The sequence below is a fragment of the Notolepis coatsorum genome, assembly GCF_963971535.1.
Source record: "Notolepis coatsorum genome assembly, chromosome: 1".
NCBI lineage: Eukaryota > Metazoa > Chordata > Actinopteri > Aulopiformes > Paralepididae > Notolepis > Notolepis coatsorum.
The window spans coordinates 8,758,844-8,784,506 of record NC_140165.1 but is presented as its reverse complement, the minus strand read 5'-3'; the positions used below and the strand labels follow the sequence as shown (position 1 = coordinate 8,784,506).

The following is a 25,663-nucleotide window of genomic DNA, read 5'->3' as shown; positions in this document are numbered from 1 at the left end:
CTTTGTTTCTTGTATGCATGTTTTTATGCTTTGTCTCGTAGTATGATAGTAGTATGTTTCGTTTTTATGTTTTGTGTGGGACTGCGGATGAAAACTAGCATCCTTGCTAAATCCGTGTATTTACACTGCATTTCTTTGTAGTGTCCATTAATATGCTCTGTCCCGTCTAAATAAACAAATAAATAAATAAATAATAATGCGACAAAGCGAATGCTATTATTATCCTTTGGCACAAAAAGGAAAAAGAAATAAAAGGCAAAAAAGAAAAGATTCGATTCAAATGTATTGTCATACAGCACAAGTACAGTACAACGGAAATAAGTTTGGCATCCAACCAGAGTGCAAATGTACCAGTAGAGTGCAATAGTAATATACAATAATTATAATTATACAAAATACTACTACTACTACTACTAGTAATAATATTAATAATATATAATATAATAAATAATATATATAACAATACAAAAAAGAATTGCCAACATTCCCAAAGGTCTGACCGCATTGTGCTTACTCTGTAGTGTGTGTGGGTGATGAACAGCAAGGCCAATAAACCCTGCTGAGATGAAAATGGACGAATTGATCCCCCTCACTACTTTTAAGTTGTTTACACACACCTGCAACTGTCACCCAGCCTTTTAACTGTAATTTGTCTGTTCTGCTTCATGTCTAACATACCTTGTAATTGTATCATGGTTTCAGGATTAGGGAGAGGTTTGTTTGATTAATTGATTTAACTATTTCCCATTCCTCTGTGATGTATCATCTGTCTCTTTTATATAAAAATAATTTGTCCCCTTTCCCTGTTACCCATTGAGGCCCTTTTGTCCTTTCGCCAGGCCATCATTGTAAATAACAATTTGTTCTTAACTCATTGAGCGCCACACTGTTTTCCCATCTTTACTCAATGGCGCCAGCGTTATTGACCATTTTTGCGATGTTTGCGGACCCATCGTGTGTTCTGTATTATAGCTATGGAGACAATAGTATAGGCTCATTTGACAGGCACTGTTTATAGTCCAACATTGACAAACCAGTTTGTTTCTACATACTTTCATTTGTGCGCTATTCCATGCTAAACATCACCCCATTTCGAAATAATCCAGTCTAGTTTTCTAGATAGTGAGATATGGCGTGTTATATGCATATGCGCAAATTGTTCGGATTGCTCGCCTGAAACCTATATTATTTCCAAATCAAAATATAGATGTTTCTTCACAAGATCATCAAGGGGGGGGGGGGGGGGGTCGTTTTACCTCGAAGCTGCGATCGTTACCAAAAGCATGTTTTAGGTTCGGTAAAATACGACGCTGTGATCAATACAAAAGCATGTTTTAGGTTCAGTAAAATATACCTAAGATAGACCTTACCTTAGTCAAAAGGTACTACAAAATTAATAATCCCAGTCGTTCCATCGCGATCGCAATTACTCGTGCATTGGGCATGGCTATCATACGGGAAACAATAGGTTTCAGGCGATCAAATCTCCGACAGATTGCTGTGTTCTGATTCACTTTGAGGGGGAGGGTTTCCTGCAGCCAGAGGCACACAGAGAGACAGAGAGAGACCTTAGAGACCCAGTTAAAAAGTTAAGCGATACTGCCACCTGGCGGGATTCGATCGTCATTGCAATTTTAACATAGGCAGCAGTGCCAGGGAGACACAGGCAGGTCCGCGCGAGTGTTTAGAATGGGGAAATCGAAAAAAAAGATAAAAGGATCTAAAAACTAGTTTTCTTGTTTTTGCCGCCGAACAGTTGGATTTGAAACACTAGTATTCTCGTTTTTGGCGCAGAAAGAGTTAATTGACCTGCCTGGTTAAATAAAGGTTAAATTACATTGGAGCAACATTAGTAAAATCAGAAGCTCAGATAATACCGTATCAAATAAATATATGTAGTATATAAAATAAAATGTAGTAATGATGAACATGTCAGAGATCCAGCTGGGTTTACCCCCCCCCCCCCCCCCCCCCCCTACCCCAGGAGCCAGAAGATGAGGACCGTACCTGAGGGAGTGTAATAATTAGAGACCGCTGTTCTTTATCTCCTAACACAGACGTTTGACACGTTGGTGGGGGAGGGTGGAGGGCAGATGAGCGGTGGGCAGAAGCAGCGTATCGCCATCGCCCGCGCCCTGGTCAGGAACCCTCGCATCCTGCTGCTGGACATGGCCACCTCTGCCCTGGACAACGAGAGTGAGGCCATAGTCCAAGAGGCCTTGGATAAAGTAAGCCTGAAGGGCTTCATGCCAAAACCTGTTTGTGCCAATGAAGCAAATATGCAAATATGGTTTTTGAAGTTTTACGGAGTGCCGGATTCCCATGTCTCTCCTGGATTCTTTGTGAAGTGTAAAAGGCCTTGGTGTTGAATTAGCTCTTTCAGTGCACACACACTGTTAAAGGTGTAGTTTCAACACATTTCTAAATAACACACGGCATAATTGTCCTCATTTGCTACCCCTATTAATTAAGAGGGATTAATAGAAGTTATCCTTATCCTTATCCTTATTTGATAAACATTGTTTTTGCAAAACGTGTAGCAATCCAAGCCAACAAAGTGTTTGAAAATTATCTGGTTATTTAGACAAACATTCATTGTATCATTTTGACCATGGTTCGATTTTACGGGACTGAGTTACTTAGTTATAAATGTACATTTAAAACCTTACCAGATACTTGTAAAACTAGATACAAATCAATTGTGATTAATATGAATTATTAGTTATCAATCAATCAAATGTATAGCACATTTAGACATGACACTTGTCAACCAAAGTGCTTCACAGTAAGTCGCATAGCTAAAAACAAAGAAAAGTGCTAAAGTATAGAATAAACAGAAAATATAAACAACCAACGGATAGACAAAGAAACCGAACAACACGTCAACAAGCAAGGCAAGAGTCAGAATGAGTCAGGGAAGGCCAGGGAGTATAGATGGGTTTTGAGTTTAGATTTAAAGGTCCCATGTCTTATAAATTGCCTTTTCCAGTGTTTAGCATTGTTTTCTAGCAATGTGGGGTTGTATCAATGGGGTCTGTGTCTCTAATTCTCATTTTGGCTCATCAGTGCAGTCTCGAGTTCACGAGATCCTCCCTCACTGAACTAAGCCATTCTGATTTGACTGGCTCGCTGACATGAATAAGGCACTGGTTGTAGTCACCGCCCACAATCAACAATTCGCTCAACAACAGAGCGAGTGGAAAATACTGACACTTCCTCAAACGGGTTGACGTGGCGCGGGTGCCGACAGAGAGAATCAACAATTCGCTCAACAACGGAGCAGTGGGAATAATGCGGAAGCGGTCTCCCTGTCCCTGACTCTCTCTCCCTCTCCCTCTCTCTCTCCACGGTCCACCTGCATTTTACACACAATCGCAGTCCAGCCGCTCACACAGCGCACACGCACACGGAGTGATGTATCCTCTCCCTCTCTCCCTCTCTCGCTCGCTCGCTCGTTCTCTCTCTCGCTCTCTCTCGTATACATGTATCATGCTGTGTGGGTGACTGTCACTCAAAGCGCTTATGGGCGGAGCCCAGCCCAAAACAGCTTGAACTCTTGAAGTGGAAAAATGCTGCTTTAATTAGAGTACTTGATTAGAAATACAAAACAATGCATTTTTTTTGAAAAAGATACGTACAGATGTGTTCTATAGACTCACAGGAATTGTGTAACATTGCCCAAATAGTGAAAGGAATAGCAAAACATGGGACCTTTAAAAGACTCGATGGAGGGGGCAGATTTGATGGACATGGGGATGCTGTTCCAGAGGTCAGGGGCTGCGACAGCAAAAGCATGCCCCCCCCCCCTAGTTAATCACAGATCAATGCAGTTGGATTTCCAGATTTGTATCCATGCATTAATGACACATCATCTACCTCTCACCCCCCGTAGTAACAGCTGCTCCCGCATCATACGCTGCTCCCACATCACCGCCACAGGCCACAGCCACCTGGTGTGATACGCTAACGCAACTTAACGTTCACTCCCAAGGTCCGCATGGGTCGCACCACCATCTCCATCGCCCACCGCCTCTCCACCATCAAGAACGCAGACGTGATCGTGGGCTTCGAGCATGGCCGCGCCGTGGAGAAAGGCAAACACGACGAGCTGCTGGAGAGGAAGGGAGTCTACTTCACTCTGGTCACGCTGCAGACCCAGGGGGACAAAGCCCTCAACGCCAAGGCCCGACAGAGTAGGTCCAACTCCCTCACTTAATGTGTCCTACGAAGGCAGACAGAGTAGGTCCAACTCCCTCACTTAATGTGTCCTACGAAGGCAGACAGAGTAGGTCCAACTCCCTCACTCTACTTACTGTGTCCTACAAGGCCCGACAGAGTAGGTCCAACTCCCTCACTCTACTTACTGTGTCCTACAAGGCCCGACAGAGTAGGTCCAACTCCCTCCCTCTACTTACTGTGTCCTACGAAGGCAGACAGCTGTGAAATGTGCAGGTAGTGGTTCAGGTCAAATAAATTGCTGCAAAGTTTATCTCCTGTCCCACTAAAGGTATTGTTGGTGCATACAGTAAGTAGATGGCATATAATACACCATGACGTAGTATCTACTTGTGTATCAATGACTTTGCCAGGATAGATGATCGATCGATCGATCGATCGATCGATCGATCTATCTATCTATCTATCTATCTATCTATCTATCTATCTATCTATCTATCTATCTATCTATCTATCTATCTATCTATCTATCTATCTATCTATCTATCTATCTATCTATCTATCTATCTATCTATCTATCTATCTATCTATCTATCTATCTATCTATCTATCTATCTATCTATCTATCTATCTATCTATCTATCTATCTATCTATCTATCTATCTATCTATCTATCTATCTATCTATCTATCTATCTATCTATCTATCTATCTATCTATCTATCTATCTATCTATCTATCTATCTATCTATCTATCTATCTATCTATCTATCTATCTATCTATCTATCTATATATCTATCTATCTATATATCTATCTATCTATCTATCTATCTATCTATCTATCTAACACGTTTTTGTATTTTATTCTCTTTTGTCTGCTTTATTGATACACCTTTTTTAATCAATTCTTATCAACTTTGAGAACAGACATAACATTATTAAGTGTTGATAGTCGACATCCAGTATTCACTAGGATCTAAGATGTGATGATGACGTGTAACTTGAACAATGAACAATAACAGGCCATCAACACACCCACAGCACACACACACTCACTTTAAATAAACAACACACTGTAGCACCCACTCTACCACACTTTACACTTTTACACTTTACACTTTTACACTTTACACTTTATATTTATACTATTGGTAAGGAAATTGCACATCTCTCATTCCTTATTCCTTATTGCACCTCACCACCACAAGGTGGCACCACAAGCTAAGCTATACCTCACCATTTTTGTACCAGCTGTACATACTGTATATAGAGGTATACTGAACAATTTAGTTGTTTACACTTGTTTATGTACTTGACTTCTTGACTTTCTATTTTATACTTATTATACTTATTTATACTATCTTGTTATTATCTAGCACACTCTCAGGAGCAAAACAGAAATAAACATTTCATGCAAAGTAGTCTGTATTTCTGTATGACAAATAATAAAGAAACTTGAACTTGAAACTTGAACCATCTCCTTCTCCTGCACCAGTGGCAGATAAGGAGGAAGAACCCAAGCAGCTGACTGTGTCTCGGGCAGGAAGCTACCGCGCCAGTTTCAGGTACAACGGAACTCCCATAAACCACTGCAGCTTTCCCACTTCCTCACTTACAGTAACATAATACAAAATATATATATATATATTTATTAGTGCTGTCAATAGATACATTTTTTTTTTACTAATTAATCAAAAACAATCTGTAATTAATCTAGATTAATCTAGATAAAAAATAGCATTTTTCTACTTAAGACCGAAGCTTGTAACAGATATTTACTTGAGTAAAATCATGGAATTAATGTAAAATCAACACAAAGAAAGTATATTTAGATTCAACGACTATTTTAATAGCTTTCTTTCTTATATCCGCGGCGCTAAAATTGAGGATTTTTCACTCCATAGATTAATCTAGATAAATTTATTTTAATGCTTTAAATTATTTAAATTAATCTCCAAAGTTAAAGCATTAACTTTGACAGCCCTAATATTTATATCATTGATTAAAAATCGAAAACGTCCAAAAGAAACAAGAGTGCTTAGTTCTAGGTCACGTTGTCAATAGATTCCCATGATTCCACTGCACTAATACAGGAAGCAGTCTTGCCAAGATTAGTTCTGGAGTGTGTTGCGCGTGGAGTGGACCAGTGTTCCAGAGTAGCATATAGATGAGAGATAAGGTGGCAATTTACCAAGTAGGGCTTTATTTTTTTATTTAATTTACCCTTTTTACAGCAAGGCTAATATATTGGAGGCTAAGTCACCCCATGGGGGATCGTGCACATGCTCAGACCGCGCCGGAGTGGAAGCGGTGTGATATGTCGCAACATGACAGCATTGACTTCTCCTCCGTTTATCCTCCTTGACTTACATAAATGCCCCTATTCACAGTCGTTTTCATGGCACAGTAAACACAGCCACAGCTAATTATACTAATAACGGCTCTCCTTAAAGCGGACCCAGCGCAATAGAAACCCGTGTTTACCCTGCTATGACACGTGTGTGATGTGTGTGTGTGTGTGTGTGTGTGTGTGTGTGTGTGAGTGTGTGTGTGTGTGTGTGTGTGTGTGTGTGTAGGTGTGTGTGTGTGTAGGTGTGTGTGTGTGTGTGTGTGTGTGTGTGTGTGTGTGTGTGTGTGTGTGTGTGTAGTGTGTGTGTGTGTGTGTGTGAAAAGGGGCCACGGTCCCAGATCGGTTTACAATATAGTCCGCGGTAAATGTCACCGTCGCAATCATTGCATTTATGTGGCATTTTTCCCACACAACACCCACAACACTCTACGATGGAGAGCGGAGATTGCCTCCGCCGCCGCCGATGTGTGTGGCAGGCCGACCTTGGCTCGTGCTCAGCCGCGGCGCACGATGAAAACATACACAATGACCGAGGAGGATGACTCACTGTGTGGCGTCGCTCCCCTCACAGAGCCTCCATCCATCGGAGGTCTCGTTCCCAGCTCTCCCACCTGATCCCAGAGGCCGTGGTGCCCATCGCTGGAGAGCTGGCCCCCAAAGCCTACTCTGTCTCGCAGGCCGACAAGACCAAGGTCCGTGTGAATGGAGGGTCCTCGACCTGTGGGTTACAGCCCCTTGTAAAGACGTGTGTGTGTGTGTGTGTGTGTGTGTGTGTGTGTGTGTGTGTGTGTGTGTGTGTGTGTGTGTGTGTGTGTGTGTGTGTGTGTGTGTGTGTGTGTGTGTGTGTGTGTGTGTGTGTGTGTGTGTGTGTGTGTGCCTGTGTGTGTACTAGTCCTTTGTCATGTTTACTTGTGATGGTGTATGTTATGATGTAAGTATTATGTTGCACGGTGGACCCCAGGAAGAACAGCTTCTGCAATGCTGTTGATCTTAATAAACTAAAACCAATCTAAACAAACGACACACACATGCTCACACACATCTGTGGCAAAAGTAAACACCACACAAATTACCAGGAAAATTGCACACACACACACTACACGCACGCACGCACACACACACACACACACACACACACACACACACACACACACACACACACATCCATAATACGTCATCATAACATATAACAAGAAGGTTACTTGTTTGTGACCTATATGATGTATATGTGTGTGTGTGTGTGTGTGTGTGTGTGTGTGTGTGTGTGTGTGTGTGTGTGTGTGTGTGTGTGTGTGTGTGTGTGTGTGTGTGTGTGTGTGTGTGTGTGTGTGTGTGTGTGTGTGTGTGTGTGTGACTGCTCAGGATGCGATCCAGGAGGAGGAGGAGGAGGGGGAGGAGAAGGTGGAGCCGGCGCCGGTGGCCCGGATCCTGAAGTACAACGCCCCTGAGTGGCCCTACATGCTGTTCGGCTCCATCGGGGCCGCCATCAACGGAGGAGTGAACCCCGTCTACTCTCTGCTGTTCAGCCAGATACTGGCGGTGAGGTCATCAGTCTGAGACTGTTTGTAAAATTATACTAGATTACATTACATTACATTACATTACATTACATTAGATTCGATTTGATTCAATTAGATTACATTATATTAAATTAAATTAGATTAGATTAGATTAGATTAGATCCAAATGTATTGTCATTACACAGCACAAGTACGGTACGACGAAAAGAGGTTTGGCATCCAACCAGAGTGCACATGTAACAGTAACAGGATATAAATTGGTACTACTGAGTAATAGCAATAGAATGATTATGTAAATATAAATATATAAATGTATATATATACGGTATACAGCACTATTGTACAGGCCTACAGAGTTACAGTATATGGGTAGACTATGAGGTAGATAGTTGTGATTATTATGATTACTATGATTACAGTGTAGGGCAGTAATCATAATCATAGTATAAAATGAATAAATTCATATAATATATGAATATATAATGAATATATAGAAATTAGGGCTGTCAAAGTTAATGCTTTAACTTTGGAGATTAATTTTAATTATTTAACGCGTTAAAAAAATGCATCTAGATTAATCTATGGAGTGAAACATTTTCAACGTTCTGAACTTTCAGCAGTATCTTTGCTTGTTCTTCTTTTGCATTGACTCATGCACCTTTTTGAAAATCATCGGACATGAAGATGGAACACATTTTTGTTGTTAATATGATTTATATTACTGGTAGTTCATACAAGACATTATTGTCCTCTAAGCCAATCTGCACTTTAACATAGGCCTGGGTTGTTTTTATTTCTGTTAGCGCCGCGGATATAAGAAAGAGGTCTTTAAAGCTGAGTCAATGTTGATGGTTTTGTTGAACATTTGTATTTCACAGGAGAGACACTGTATTCAAAGATCAAAGAAAGCTAATGTATCTTCTCAATGATTCTATGTTATAGCTATATGATCTTTCTCTAATGTATAGTGGAATAGCTTACTCTGCTCGTTGTGTTTCCCGTTAAAGTAACAGTTCATTCAAATGTGGTCCTTTGGAAATCACGTGGAGGCGGAGACAGCGCTGCGGGTGAAAACGGTTCTGACCGTTGTTTTATTGGAATATCCAACAGCTTAAATTATCTGGTTCACAGCATCAATTATTTTCTATCTCTAATCAGCTTTTCCCGGAGGGCTTCTTAGTGGCGTCTCTTATTCTCGAACTGGTGGGGTGGATTCTCCGTCTCTGCTTCTCCGTTCTCTCTGCGTGTCTCTCTGCGTCTCGGTGTCTCCGTGTCTCTGTCTCACCTCCATCATTCAACCTGTAGGTTTTATAGAGAAGAGAGAACCCCCCCCAGCCCTTGCGCCATCCAGTGCCGTCACCCCAGAGAGCCTGCTTTCCTATTGGCTAGAAGGTCTCCCCTCTCAGTGATTTGGGTCTTGCGAAACAGCGTTACAAGGTGACCTTACAGAGGGGATATGAACTAGTTTCCTTTTAGAATGATTTACCCAAGTGTCCCTGAATGCGACCCTCATACAGATGGAAATATAGTACCCACTCAACTTAACAGTGGGTATCACAGAATGGCCTGTTTGGTCTGCTTAGCTAAAGTAAACAGAACTCGGATGTTGGCCTTCAGCCCGTCACTTCTTGACTTAAAAGTTAGTTATTTGGCGCACCATCCCTGTTCGTTGTGGAGGAAGATGTGTCATCTGTTTGCCATTTGATCTGTTCTTATTTTTATGGCACTCTGGGCTTTTTCCTATAGCTGCTAGGTGAAGGGTGAAGGGTTGCACTATTAGCTTTTGACTGAATTCTCCTGTGGCCTTTTCCAGAAACCGCTAGATGATTTTAATCCCTCCTGTAATGCTTATACGGGTCATTTTGATCAATTTAATTTACGACAAAGCTAAATAGTCTTTGAATCTAAATATACTTTCGTTGTGTTGATTCTACATTAATTCCATGATTTTACTCAAGTAAATATCTGTTACAAGCTACGGTCCCTTGTGCACCCCTGGGGTCTTTTTCTACTTTTTTGAAATATTTTGAGTGTGTGTGTGAGCACAGCGGTGTCTGTGTTTATTATTATTTCATGAAATTGGGTAAATATCTTAATTTTACATATATGTTCATTGTGTGAAAAGCTTATAACATGAAACACTCTAGAAAAATTGTTACAGATTTAGTGACTCGTTCACCCCTAGTTACTTTTTCTACTCCCATCCACTTCAACGTTAAAACGGCATTTTTAAGCATTTTTAAATCTGCTCTTATTCGTTCAATTCTCGATATATCTTGCCATCCTTTGCATATTCCACGAGATAAGGACCTTGTAATTGCCGGGATGTGCTGTTACCGATGTAAAACTCATGGTGGCGTCATCGCTCCACAGATAACTTTGCCAAAATTCAGGGGGAGGTGAATTAGGCTGTGGCGGGCTGCCGGTCATTGAAACTCCGGACACAGGTTTTGTGGTGGTGGGGGGGGGGGGGGGGAGCGAGTGGATTTTCAAGACAGAACCAGAGGCGAACCGGACCGCACAGTCCACAGCGCGCCACACGCCGAAAAACAAGACCCCCATAGCCGGCGCGCGCCAACGAGGAAGTGTCCTGGACGGATCAGGTCTGGTTCTCGTCCCACCACCGAGGCGAGCCCAAGATCCCTGCCGCAGCAACACATGGAAGCGCCCGCACCATATTTAGGTCAGTTGAGCACTTGGTAACGTTTCGCCTCAACGCCGTTTCTGGCCGAACTAGTCATCGAATCTTTAATATTTTTTTTGATTCGTATTCAGAGGTAATTCGTCGAGATATTTCTAATTGGTATTTATCAAAAAAAAATATGGGAAATATGGTCAAAAACAACATTTATCCGTTTTTTTCGAACCGCTGAGCGCTTAGTAACGTTCGCCTCAACGCCGTTTCTGGCCGAACTAGTCATCGAATCTTTAATATTTCTTTTGATTCGTATTCAGAGGTAATTCGTCGAGATATTTCTAATTGGTATTTATCAAAAAAAAATATGGGAAATATGGTCAAAAACAACATTTATCCGTTTTTTTCGAACCGCTGAGCGCTTAGTAACGTTCGCCTCAACGCCGTTTCTGGCCGAACTAGTCATCGAATCTTTAATATTTCTTTTGATTCGTATTCAGAGGTAATTCGTCGAGATATTTCTAATTGGTATTTATCAAAAGAAAATATGGGAAATATGGTCAAAAACAACATTTATCCGTTTTTTTCGGTTCGCCCGCAGTCAGTTGAGCACTTATTAACGTTTCGCCTCAACGCCGTTTCTGGCCGAACTAGTCATCGAATCTTTAATATTTTTTTTGATTCGTATTCAGAGGTAATTCGTCGAGATATTTCTAATTGGTATTTATCAAAAATAAATATTGGAAATATGGTCAAAAACAACATTTATCCGTTTTTTTCGATGAAAAAACACGTTCTATCAAACAAACACAGGTTTGAGTGGTTATAATTCATAAATATGAGTAATATGTTGAGAGATATATTGAGATTATACTATTACTGTTAATCATGGGTAGAAAAATGTTTTAAAAATAGTAAACAGGTAAAATTATATGGCTTTAAACATGATGTATCAAAACTGACACCAATCCCCAGCGGTTTCCCCCATTGTTAGGCATGCACAAGGGTTGTAGAAAAATGCGATTTTTAATCTAGATACATCTAGATTAATTACAGAAAATTGTGAGATTACATATTTACATTTACATTTAGTCATTTAGCTGACGCTTTTATCCAAAGCGACTTACAAGTTCTGTACGACAAGCCATCAGGAAGGGCACAACTCTATCAGCTGAGTAACAATGTTCATCAAAGTGTTGAGTGCTACAGTGTAGGTTAGTTTATTAGGACAAGTGCATGACAGTATGGTTAGTTAGGGTTAGATAATTTTTATTTTTTTTTATTTTTTTTTATTCAGATAATGGTTGAAGAAGTGCGTCTTTAGTCGACGGCGAAAGATTGGACGTGTTTCGGCTGTCCTAACTGGGGTGGGTAGTTCATTCCACCATTGTGGGGCAAGGATTGAGAATAGGCGACTTCTCTTTGATGACCCTCCCGGAGCTTGGATAGGAGTAGGTCTGAGGCGGCCAGAAGATGCAGAGCGTAGGGGTCTTGAGGGTGTGTAGTTAGAGACCATTGACCGGAGGTAGGCGGGAGCAGTTCCCTTTGCCGCACGGTATGCTAGGTCGAGGGCCTTGAAGCGGATTCGTGCAGCAATGGGGAGCCAGTGCAGGTCCCTAAGAAGTGGAGTGACATGGGCCGACTTCGGTAGGTTTGAGATCAGGCGGGCCGCTGCGTTCTGAATGAGTTGAAGAGGCTTAGTGGCATTGGCCGGGAGGCCAGCGAGCAGTGCGTTGCAGTAGTCGAGGCGGGAGATGACTGTTGATTGGACGAGGAGTTGGGTGGCTTCTTTTGTCAGGAAGGGGCGGATCCTTCTGACGTTGCTCAGGAGGAATCGGCAGGTTCAGGTTGTCGCTGCGATGTGAGCAGAGAAGTTCAACTGGTCGTCGAGGACAACACCAGTACACCAATTAGTACATTTGTTTTAATCTATTGACAGCACTAATAGAAATATATGAATTGTGGCTATATAGAGCGACGGTTCTCAACAGATCTGTTTCAGAAGTGGTATTAAAGGAAAATTATAAAAAATTATAATTTGACATGAAACCCACCCATCTGGTAGTCCACACATCTTTAAACAAACAGATCCTTCAGCCGTAGAACCTATAAGTCTGTTTTAAGTTTTCAGACCACATTCTCAGACGTCCTTTTCTTGTTGGAGTGTTGTGTACATTCAAAGTTATAGCAAGTAGAGGTTGAGTACTTTCAGATGGTGTATCACATTCACACTACAAGTGATTTGGATGAACCTTGTAACCGCATATGTATGAGTTATATGGTTATATGGTTCACCTGAGGGGTTATTATTAATTAAAGGAGCACTACTCCAAAAATGATCATTTGTCTATCAATTACTCGCCACTTGATGCCTTGAATTCATGAAGATTTTTGTTTCTTCTTGCATGTCTCCACGGTAGTAGAGATACTCGATGAATTGAAGTTGATGGAGATTTTTTCTTCTTTAACCTCTTCCACCCGTGGAATCTTTTCTGAAAATCCGCCTAAAATATATACCTAGGTAAATGGAATATTGCTCCACTTCTACAAGGTCCATTTGCATATTCTTGGTATCTAGGAACATCTACGGACCTCAGGGAATGTATTCACAGTGTCCGAAATATTGTGTCTATTACTAGGCTTGCTTAAATTGTGATGAAACAAAGGAGAATATGAATTATGATTTTTCTTTGCATCTTTGACAGTGAATAACACCATGCTAATAATGACCAAACATTAAAAACTACCTTCTTGAGATCATGTGTACAAATAATCTAAGGAAATTAATAAAGGGAAGATGATTAAACAGAAGGTTCTGTAGATACAGTACTGAATTCTCCCATCCGGACCAATGCAATTTGAAATAATATTATAGAATATAGAATAGGAGGCTTATAAATTACCTTATTATAGCCAATTCGCACATTTATATATATATACATATATTATCTTTCAAATGCCAGAGTTCAATTTGGATTTAGTATCACCAGGCGTGCATAAGAACAGATAATGAAATCTACTGTAATCTACTGTACTTTATTATATTCCCCACAGTGCAACCGTTTTGAAACTAATTTCAGATCTAATTGTTCCTACATGTTAACAATAGGGAAGAGAAACTTGAAAGCCTTTCAATATTTGTCAAAAATGTTACCTTTTGTGGCTTATTATCCCGAATAATAACAGTTATTGAAATAATTCATACAGAACTCTGAACCTTGAACCCCATAGAATCTTCCAAGAAGTGTAGTTTTTAAAACGTTCAACGCAGAACCATATCTGTGGAACTCTGCTACAAAATGGCGGCAAAAAGACTACAATTCCCATGGTTCAAAATATCCAAAATGGCCCTCGCGGATAGAATTGACCAAATCAAAAAGTTTAATCTATCTAATGACACTTTTAACCTATTGCTAAACTAACGTATTGATGATAATATACATTCTACATGCTGTTGTGATATGTTTATGATAATAATACTTGAATACGTTTGAAATGAAAATCGCTACTTTTATACAACAAAATATTGATTTATGACCAGATGTCATTTGCGGTCTGCAGATGGACCGCACGGGTGGAAGAGGCAACAGCAAAACTATTTCAAAACAAGCGTTTACAAACTCTCTCACAACTCAAGTTTCAAGTTTCTTTATTAGTTGTCATACAGAAGTACAGAATACTTTTATACAAAATGCTTCTTTCTGTCACGCTCCAGAGACTGTGCTAGACAAAAATAGATAAGTATAAAATAAAATAAGTATAGCAAGTAAAAAATAGAAGTCACGTACGTAGACACAAGTGTTCAGTATGTACAATGTTCAATGCAGAGTAGAAGTAACTGACAATAAACAATATACTATACAATATACTAATATACAATATACTATATAGTGAAAAGCAGAAATGGGATGAGGTACAATTTAGATACAATTTACAGTAAGGTGTAATGAGGTATGGGTTGTAGTGCAAATTCTTTACCAATCAATATAAAGTGTGTTTAGGTGTTCTAAAGTGTGTAAAGTGGGTGCTGCAGTGAGTTGTTTGTTTAAAGTGAGTGTGTGCGTGTGGATGTGTGTGCTGTGCATGCATTTGATGGTTGTTACATAGTGTTATTGTTCGTTGAGCAACCTGATGGCCTGGGGATAAAAGCTTCTTCTGAGTCTTTCTGTGCTTGCCATGAGACTCCGGTATCGCTTGCCTGACCGCAGCAGTTCAAAGAGGCAGTTGTTTGGCTGGCTGGAGTATTTGATAATTATCTTAGCCTTACCCATGCACTGCTTGTTGTAAATGTCCTGGAGAGTGGAAAGCCCCCCTCCAATTGTGCGTTCGGCTGAACGTGCCACTCTCTGTATAGTCTGCTACGGTCTTGTGCGGTGCTATTCCCAAACCAGGAGGTGATATTGCCAGTCAGGATGCTCTCTATTGTGCATGAGTAGAAGTTCTTAAGGATCTTCTGACTCACTTGGAACTTCCTTAGGCGCCTGAGGAAGTAGAGGCGTTGCCGTGCCTTCTTCACAACACTGTCAATGTGTGTGGTCCATGTGGACTCTGAGGTCAGGGCCGCCTGGGAGAAATGCGAGGCCCTGTGCGAGATTTAAACGCGAGTCAACATATAGCAAGAGAGAGAGCGAGAGAGAGCTCCCATTCTACAGTCAATATACAGTGTTATCGCTGCACAGACCCGGCAATGCCCCTGACCCTCCAGCAGAGCAAGGCCAGAGAGAGAGAGAGAGAGAGAGACACATTGGAAAGAAACAACCCAAAACCAGAGCAAATTGAAATGCTATTTGGCCCTAAACAGAGAGTACACAGTGGCAGAATACCTGAGCACTGTGACTGACCCAATACTAAGAAGATCCTTGACTAGGTACAGACTCAGCGAGCACAGCCTAGCCATCGAGAAAGGCCGCCATAGGCAGACCTGGCTCCCAAGCGAAGACAGACCCACTGCACACAAGATGAGGTGGAAACCGAGCTCCACTTCTTAACAACCTGCCCACTATACCAAGACATACTTCCCACAAATTGCAAACACCCAAAGAGACTTTGAAAACATCGACAATAACTCAAAACTCCCATACCTACTGGGAGAAATACAAGAATGTGAAATAAAGCCCATTTGAATTGAAGAGAGAGAGATAGATAGAGCATGTCTGTGTGTGTTAGAAAGAGAGAGATAGAGAGAGCATGTCTGTTTGTGTGTGTGTGTTAGAGAGAGAGCATGTATATGTGTGTTAGAAAGAGAGAGAAATATATAGAGAGAGAGCATGTCATTTTGTGTGTTAGAGAGAGATATAGAGCATGTCTGTGTGTGTTAGAAAGAGAGAGAGAGAGAGAGAGAGAGCATGTGTGTTTGTGTGTTAGAGAGAGAGAGCATGTCTGTGTGTGTGTGTTAGAGAGAGAGCATGTATGAGAGAGATAAGCAAAGATGAGCCCCTAAAGGATATTCAACTTTTAATGGAAGAACAAAACAGAAGGAAAAGATAACTTCACAAAGGCAACATGAATATACATAGATCCAAAAGGACAAAGATCAACACTTAAATCCAAAGAGAAGAGGGTCTATACCAGAGAAAACAAAGTAGCAAGGAGCCAATGGCCGACATCAGCTAAATAGGCTAACTGCAAATAGAGTAGCCAGGTACTGACACCAGGCCGCGTGAATATTAAAGGCAACCAACTTGTGTTCAGCTTTTCGTTCAGCGTTTCTCTGATTGGCCACACGGCCAATCAATCAATCCACTAGTACACGCCCTTGCGGCGCGGCAGAAGCGCTGGTCGAACCAGCGGTGTTCTGTTGTGTGACTGTACTACAGGTAGTCTACAGCGGTGTTCTGTTGTGTGAGTCAGTGACTGTACTAAACTCTTCCACCACATGACCGACATTTGACATACAGTACACCTCCTATCTATGTTGGGATTATGTTTGGTCATGACAAAACAATAAAAATCGCTACTGTTAGTAATGCTGCCACCACCCACTTCTATGACAGAGCTCTCATATTTGCGAATGCATAAACTATATCTTAAATTATGGCGATGTGTCTAATATGGCTGTCGCGAAGTCATTGATAAGCGACAGCCATATTAGACACATAGCCATAATTTAAGATATAGTTTATGCATTCGCAAAATATGAGAGCGCGCCGCTGTCATTGAAGGGCTTCCTACAACAGAGCACCGCCGCTGCTGCTGCTGAAGCTGTATCAAGCCGGCGGCGGCGCACGAAAGCCGGGTATAAACCACCGCGTCGCCCCGCTGGCGCTTCAGGCTCAGCAGCCTCCACGGGCGAAATAACATATAACGTTACAGTTCCACACTGATGTACAGTGAGTGTCTAATATGGCTGTCGCGAAGTCATGCCTCTCCCTCTGACAATATCATAATGATGTGTTTTCTATATTATATCCACAATCATTCATCTAAAAAATTGTATGGGCTTTGATTAAACATGTAACCTACACCTACTGTAACTTACTGTACCTCTGCTTCCTACAGCACAGCAGGTAATGGCGTTAATCAATGGAACGCGAAACATAATAACATTACGCTTTCTAGTTCAGCGCATTTCATAACTGTATGGGCTTTGTTTATACACGAGTGAATCTGGTAGTTGGTTGTTAAAAACGCGAAACATAATAACCGCGCTGCCGCTCGCGCGCGCTCCTTGGATTTCATTTGGGACGTGGGACGACTGCGCTTGCCTGCGCGTGGGGGCGGGGGGGCGCGGCCAATCAGAGAAAAGCCGAACACAAGTTGGTTGCCTTTAATATTCACGCCACCAGGCCACACACCGTTAGCTACTACAACAGCTAGCCGGCCCGTTTGGCTCAATATAACGTTAGCTAGCCGGCCCGCTTTGGCTCAATATAACATTAGCTACAACAGCTAGCCGGCCCGTTTGGCTCCCGAGAGAGAGAGAGAGAGAGATATATCCACGGCGGGAATAGAATAGAGTGCATTAAAAACTCACCAAACGTCCAAGAGGATGGAGACAACCGCGTGGAGTTGACGAAGTTCATCTGCCGAATGACCGTCCTCTTCATCTTGGCATAACAATGCTGCACGCGCTCTCTCTAGGTTAGCTAACGCTAGTTAGCCTTTAGCTAAGCTAGCTACTAGACGACATCATCATGGCTATCCCGACTGAACCACACGTTAGCACTCGATATTATAACGTAGCTAAAGCTAACTAGCTGTCCCTGCCTTTAGCTAAGCCGACATGGCTAGCCTGACTGAACTGTCTAACATGCAACAACTTTCATCTTCAGTCCATCTGCCGAATGACCGTCCTCTTCCTCTTGGCTGGCATAACTAACCATAACCTCCAAAGCTGCACGCGCGAAATAGTCAAACGCAGCTGACGCACGCCGGCGTACACATGATGTAACCCCTCCCTTCGTTGAAACCAATAGTATGTCTGCTGCAGAGCCCCAGAGCTCCAATAGTGAGTATGTCTGCTGCAGAGCCGCAGAGCCAGGAACAAGTCACACACATTCTACAAACGTGTCTAATGTGAAATATATAAGCATATAAGCAAAACTAGATTTTAGGTCTGTGATGAAAAAGGGCCTCGCGGGAAGGGGGGCCTCGCAAAAAAAAAAAAATAAAAAATAATAATAATAATAATAATAATAATAATAATAATAAAAAAAATAATAAATAAAAGATTTTTAATTTTTTTTTGTGCGAGGCCCCCCTTCCCGCGAGGCCCTGTGCGACCGCACTGCTTGCACACCCCCTGAGGCGGCCCTGTCTGAGGTACTTGAAACTGTTCACTCTCTCAACTCTCCAGTATAATCCAATTCTCTGTACAAACACGTGCATTTTCGCTGAAACTTTTCTGGTTAAGTGCTGCCTTCAAATGGAACTTGAGTGTTCACGAGAAGAGGCCATATGAACGGCCCGCCATTGTTGTTTTCACAATGTTGTAAGTGGAAAATCCTTAAACTCGGCGGCTTCACAAGGCGCATTGCCCAGTTGCCTAGCAACAGCGTCCTCACGAGTCATGTTTTCGTTAGCAAGTGCATGTGTTTGTGAAGGACTGAGCATACGACTGGATGAATGACACTTGGATACAATGAGAGACTTTGTAAATTGATGTTTTGATATAGTTTTGCTGTTGTTAAAGGGGAACTCCAACATTTTGGGAAATTAGCTTATTTAACATCTTCCCTGGAGTTAGACAAGAAGATACATACCTTTTTTGTCTCTGTGCGTGCATTTTAGCTTTGGGAATAGACGCTCCGTTAGCATAGCTTAGCTTAGCCTTACAGTGCCTTACAGTGTATTGCAAGGTCTGACATTGACCAAACTTGATATGCATGACCTTGGTGGGCTCTATGTATCTTCTTGTCTAACTCCAGGGAAGATGTTAAATAAGCTAATTTCCCAAAATGTTGGAGTTCCCCTTTAAACCAAATCTCCATTAACTTCAATTCATTGAGTACTTCTACTGTTTTTTTTGGATTCTCTGTTCACCGTGGAGACATGAGAGAAGAAACAAAAACCTTCATGAATTCAAGGCATCACGTGGCGAATCGTTGATATACAAATGATAATTTGTGGGTGAAGTGCTGCTTTAATTGATCATTTGATAATTGATCATTTAACCCCTCGAGTAAACCATATAACCATATAACTGAGCCCATACTGTACTGCAGTTACAAGGTTAATCCAAATCACTTGTAGTGTGAGTGTGACACGCCATCTGAAAGTGCTCAACCTCTACTCGCTGTAACTTACGCAACACTCCATCTCGCCATCCGCGGAAAAAGGAGGTTTGACAACGTGGTCTGAAAACTTGAAACAGAATTATATCAAGTCAAGTCAAGAGTTTTATTTGTCACGGCATACAAGTATACAATGAAATGCGGGTGGTCTTGCCCTGGTGCTACGTCTGAAGGATGTGTTTGTTTTAACCTGTGCGGACTACCAGATGGGTGGGGTTCATATCAAGGACCCTCACATTAATACATTAGGCCACAGAACATCAGGATGTTGTCTCAGGGACCCCCGTCTGAGAGGATTTCTGTTGTTGTTGATATAAATAGTAAATGGCTGCATTTATATAGCAGCTTTTATCCAAAGTGGTTTACAATTTGTTCCTCACATTTTACCCACTTACTCACACATTCACACACTGATGGCAGATGCAACCATGCAAGGTGCCAACCTGCTCATCTGGAGCAATTAGGGGTTAAGTGTCTTGCTCAAGGACACTTTGACACACTGCCCGGGAGGAGTGGGAATCGAACCGGGAACCTCCGGATTACCAGACGACTGCTCTACCTCCTGAGCCACTGTCGCCCATTTAGTCCAGAATATCTATACCATAGGTGGGAGGATAAGAGAGAGTGGAGAGAGTGAAACCGATTATCAGAATAGTCCTATATTATTCTCTCATTGGGCTTCTAGTCAATGAAGTATAGAAATGCAAAGATTCCACCAGGAACCCCCTAAAAGGAACACGCCAACATTTTGGGAAATTAGCTTATCGTCTTCTCCAGAGAGAGACAAGAAGATAGATACCAGTTTCCTCTCTGTGCGTTCAGTAGAAAGCTATCTGGCTGCATGTTAGCCTAGCTTAGCACAATGAATGGAAGCGGACATGACCGGTTAGCCTTCGGGAGAGGTGTTAGTTGGACAATGCCTAGGCTAACCGATCACGTCCGCTTCCATTCATTGTGCTAAGCTAGGCTAACGTGCAGCCTGATAGCTTTCTACTGAACGCACAGAGAGGAAACTGGTATCTATCTTCTTGTCTCTCTCTGGAGAAGACGGTAAGCTAATTTTCCAAAATGTTGGCGTGTTCCTTTAAGGACCCTCGGGGGTCCCCAGGCCCCACGTTGAGAACCACCGGTTTAGAGAAGCAAAGCTGGTATAAATCCTCAGAACCGCCCCCTCCCCCAACAATAACAACAACAACAACAACTACTGTTGAGGTGCCCTTGAGCAAGGCACCAAACATCCATCTGCCCCAGTGGGGTGTCTAATCTCCATCTGCTGGAACACCTGCTCAGTTTTAACCCCCAAACTGGGGCTGCTCAGTTTCCGAAACGGGCAACCTTGTGATTGTACCGGGCAGCTCCCAGGTGTGGCTGTGTACAGAAATATGAGCTTGTAAACCATGGCATCGCCTGAAAAAGGAAAAAGGAAAAAAGAACGCACGGTCAACCTTCTTGGTAAAACAACGGTTATAAAACACTCCACATCCCCTGGAGGTCAGTAGAAGAATTAAGTGGCGCCCGGGAACTCTCGGCCGGGACGTTTGTACCACGGTGTGACGGTGGTGTTCTTCACTCAACCTTCCTCGTGTAAATAAATGAGGCTCCGCGTCTCCCAGAGTTCACGAGGAGATTTAACCTTTTCACTACCACACTACAGAAGGTTAACCTTTCACTACCACACTACAGAAGGTTAACCTTTCACTACCACACTACAGAAGGTTCTGTATCATTAGTGGCTTAGCTTGGCATCGCTACTGCACTATCTCGCGTACGTGCACGCGTACTGAATAAACCACAAATGTACCTCTAATACCAGTATTAGTCTGACCACACCCCTCATCAGCTTACCTTCATAAGCAGGTGTGTGGTCACCTGCTCTCCTCCTTCTCGCTTTCACCACAAGGAAGAGGTGCCTCGGTAGATCCCCACACTTGACACCATGATGGAAGAAATTGGATTAGGAACAGCTTGGGAAACAAGGATACGTTGACATCATATCTTTATTTTCTCTCTCACTATTTTCGAGAAAATACGGCGATATTGTCTTCGTACTGGAGTGTCTAGAAGATGATGATCATTCTACAAACCCTCCACCGGTTTTCGTATTGGGAGCACGCCGCTGCATGCTTCTCAACTGCAGTTCCTTGCTGTGTTTGTTGGGGTGAAACCTGTCAGGCCGCAGCTGAACTGTCGGACATGCCGCTGTTGTGAGGAGCGGTGCGTTCCAGGTTGGGTGAGTAGTGTTTGCTGGCGGGCTCCACTTGTCTGTTAGTGCTATGGGGGCTACTTGACAAAGTTTATGGAAACCGGCCCCAGGCTAGGGTCCTTTGTTTAGCCGTCTAGGCGACAGAAGGCCTTGGTCTGGCGACCATTATAGTTTTAACTAGTGGGCCGCGACCATTGACACTGGTGATCCCTGTGTGTTCTGGACGAGTGGATTCTCTCTGTCACCGTGTTAAGACCCCATCTTTCATATCCAAATGAGAGTATTCCTTCACGAGGGGATATGTGCATGTAATGTGCGATAGCGGCAGATTCATGTTCAAAGTCAGCTATACAGGCCAGTTGGTACTGTGCTGATTCCGCCGGACGTGTTAATGTCACCGTTGTGAAGCGGTGTTGACGTCTTGTTTTCTCTTTTCTCTTAAAAAGTGAGGAGGGTTCAGAACGGCGGCCTGTCTGGGTGAGTGTTATGTCATTGTTTACATGTTCATAGCTTACGGTTAGCCGGTCGGTGGCCTGGCGCGGGGTAGCTTGGCTTCTCGCGCGCCGCCGGGAGCTCGCTCCTGATCGCGTGCGTCGTAGATCGGCGTCTCGCGAGCGGAAGCAATAGCACCCGAACGGTTGGAGCAGCCGTTAGCTTGATGCTATTCTGTTGAACGTGCTTTGATTTTAACATGTTTTACACTCTTGACCACGACGTCATCCTTGACAGGGGATGTTCGTCGACCCTGCCTGAGCCTAGACGGGGATTGCGTCAACAAAGAGGACTGTAGCGACTGGTGGAGCGGCGACGCTGCCCGGATCGAACAACACGGGACGGCTGTGTTCTACGGTGGCTTGTGACTGCACTTCGCTGATCTGCGTTCCGGGCAGGTACGGGGTTGGCCAGACCTCATAACACGTCTTCTGGTTTTACCTTGCTAAATGTATTGTGAATAACGGTGTTTTTTCCCAAAACGTGTGTTGTTGCAATGCATTTGAGATACGTTGCGGGTTGTGTGTGAGCTGTTTTTGTCACTGGCAGTTAGCTTCTCCGTGCAGGTCGTGATGTATTGATCTGGTTGTTGTGTGAGAAACATCATGGTGTTTATGTGTACCGTGTACTCACTACTAAGGCAACTAACCTATGAAGCTATGCTTGGTGACGAGTGAGTAAAAGAATGTTCTTTCTCAGACTGTAATGACAATGAACAGTGAGTTCACACATTAACAGGTTTTCCTGTTTTAACTGGCCGTATTGAGGGTAAAATAGGAGGATTGTGTTTCCCCCCCCGGTTCCCTGGGGACTTTATCACCTCCTATCAGACATGTTGTGCATTAATTGTGTCTTTTGTGTGGTAGGGATACGATGTAACTCTCAGCTTGATTGCTGAGGTTGTGCTAAATCTGCTGGAGAAACTTATTTCCTAAAGGGAAATTGGTTTGGTTGCTGTCATGTGTGCTTAGCAAGGCCTGTGGTCGATACTAATCAAGAATGATGTATTCTCTCATTGTGAAAAAAACGGCGTTCCTCTGTTGAGTGTTTTTGCCATTTTTTGTAGGTGATGATGGGTTGTGTGTGTCATGTGACCTACAACTGGGTTGTACTGGCCACAGAAGCACATGTGTATGTTGGACCGGGGTTCTTAGAGCCCTCTCTATTCTGTGTTTTTCCTTAGTAAAAATCAGATAGCAGGTTAGCTCGTGCGCTGTGTGGAGCTGTGAAACGCTTCATAGAGCTGACTATGACTGTGTCATATTCTCTTTTTGTCGTTACGTCGTATCATGGGTGTGGGGTCGTAAAGGGGTGAACTGGTAACCTTTCCTCTCCCCATTGTTCTGTCGGTCAGGGGTACACCCCCTGTCCTTCAAGGTTCCCGTCACGTGGCGGTTCGGCACGTTACGGGGGGGGGGGGGGGGGGGGGGGAGGGAGTTCCTGGTCCCACGGCCTGGTATATTGGGCGTGTGCACCGCAGGAATTCCCCCGCCATAGAGTACGTCACCGTGCGCGTCTCTGTTGGTAGGACTTCCGTGTGCTGTTCAGGTCCATGTGATGGATCTGTTTTCAGGGGGGGTGGTCAGGGCTCCTCCTCACCAAGCGCCTACTCAGGCCTTCTGTGAGTTCGGACTCCTTCTTCCATGTGAGGAAGCCTCCATCAGAGTACAGAGCCTTCCTCCTCAGATTGTCAAAGTGAGTGGACCCTCTAGAAGGGTCCTTTTCTATTGTATGTATATTCGATTCAATTCGTTTATTGAGTGTGTATGGGTTCGGTGCCTCTTCCCCGGAGGCCCTAAAACCAGTTTTTTACATGGCTCAAGGTGCAATATATTCTTTTCAATCTGTACAGCTCGCGTGGGAAGTCTCTCTGGGGATCCCCGTCTCTTTCCTATGGGAGGGTGGTGGGATGTAAAAATGTGAACATTTTTTACCCCGGCTGTGTAGACTGGGATACATACTGTTGATGCTTCCTTCTTTCTATTCCAGAAGTGTTGGAGTTAGGGAGTGTCACACCCCTCTTGTCGTTCCCCTGGGCGCCTTGGGGATTCAATGACAGGTCTAAATAGCCTGTTCATTGATGGGGGTGTGTCCCGACGCACGTATAGTGCTAGCTCGCTGTAAACAGGCGATTGACTGGCACGCCTTAGTTGCTTGTGGTTGAAACAGCGTTTTTATAAAGCAACTGAGATGGGGGTTTTTCCTCTTCCGGCGACCACATCCCATGACCTGGGTGGGTTGTCGACGGATTCTCGTTCATGTCTGGGGGATGATGACGGGATGGATCTGAACATATGTAGTGGGGTCTCACGCCCTTGGGGTGGGCCACCAGGCGCGGTTCGTCCCGACGTCTGGGTGGCGCCTTCTTTTCATGTTAAGATCAACACGCATATCTGCCCTTCTCCTGGAGTAGGCATGTCGGCGTGGTTAGGGCACGGGACTGGTTCTGGTCACGCTGGTCCAGATCAGTTGAACCCGTTGTCCGCCGGGGATGCAGATCTGCTGTTCTGGTACCCTGAGGGACTTGGGCTTTTTTCAGGGGGAAAAATGCCAGGTCGGTCTGGGTGTCACAGGGTTAAGCGCTATGGAGACCCTGGTTGGGTATGTTTTTACTCAGCACTGTCGTCATGGCTTACAGCCATGCCATTCTGTACGCGCTCGATCTCGTCGGATCTCGGCCGCTACACAGGTTGGTCCTGGTTAGTACTTGGTTGGGAGACCGCCGGGGAATACCAGGTACGGTGTGCTTAGGGGCTGGTTCTCCATTATTTTTCGCTCCTCTCTCACGCATGGCGAAGAGGGGCCTGTGGGGGTGGTTTTTTGACCTCCTCTGGTGACCCTGTGCTTCCCGTACCGCCAGGCCCGGTCCGAAGTGATGTTTGCGACCCGTAGGCCTGGGTTAACCCTTTTTGGAAACTGAAACACTTGTACTGCGGTATAGCCGGTGTATACCCGCAGGTGTGTTTTGGAGTTTTTTCTTGAGGGGTTATAGGAACAACCACCGCATTGGGTAACACCGAGGTGGTTGATTCCCTGGTGTGTTGGAGCAGTGTCAACTCCCGGGTTCACCGTTTGAGGGTGCCCCTGCACGTTCATGACGTCTGCCAATCGTGTCAGCCTTCTCTGCCTCGACCCCTCTGGGTGGGGGTTGTTAAATGGAGGCTTGGTCATGCAACACCGCCAGCTTACGCTCCTTCCGCCGGGGCGGCTGTGTTCAGCTGTCCCCTCTGGCGCCTGTCTCGTCCGCAGTCTCCAGGCTAGGGTTAACAGCCTGTTGCCTGGTTTTTCCCCGGTGCGCTGCCTGCTTCCGTTGGTTAACCTTTTTTGTGTGCTTACGGCCATGCTGACTGCCTATTCTGCAGGGTCAGTGTGCCAGGCGGTGTACTATTGGGGGGACGGGGCCCGCTCGGCTTACGGCCATACCGACCTGAACACGCCCGGTCTCGTCCGATCTCGGAAGCTGGGCAGGTTCTGGCCTGGTTGGTTCCGCCTGGGAATACCAGGTGCAGTAACTGAGGGGCCTTTGTCCGAATACGCTGGCGATGTGGGGGGCGG

The 25,663-nt window shown here is 43.8% G+C and overlaps 1 protein-coding gene across 1 annotated transcript in view; it reads right to left on the bottom strand.

The window, feature by feature from the left end:
* The window catches only part of abcb11b (ATP-binding cassette, sub-family B (MDR/TAP), member 11b), a gene marked incomplete at both ends in the record, with an annotated part of 87,732 nt that overhangs the window by 48,094 nt on the left and 13,975 nt on the right, over positions 1–25,663 (bottom strand). Inside the window, one exon of the mRNA XM_084333839.1 lies at positions 2,060–2,183. Coding sequence (XP_084189965.1) covers positions 2,060–2,183 — 124 coding nt within the window. The remainder of the gene's footprint in view (positions 1–2,059; positions 2,184–25,663) is intronic.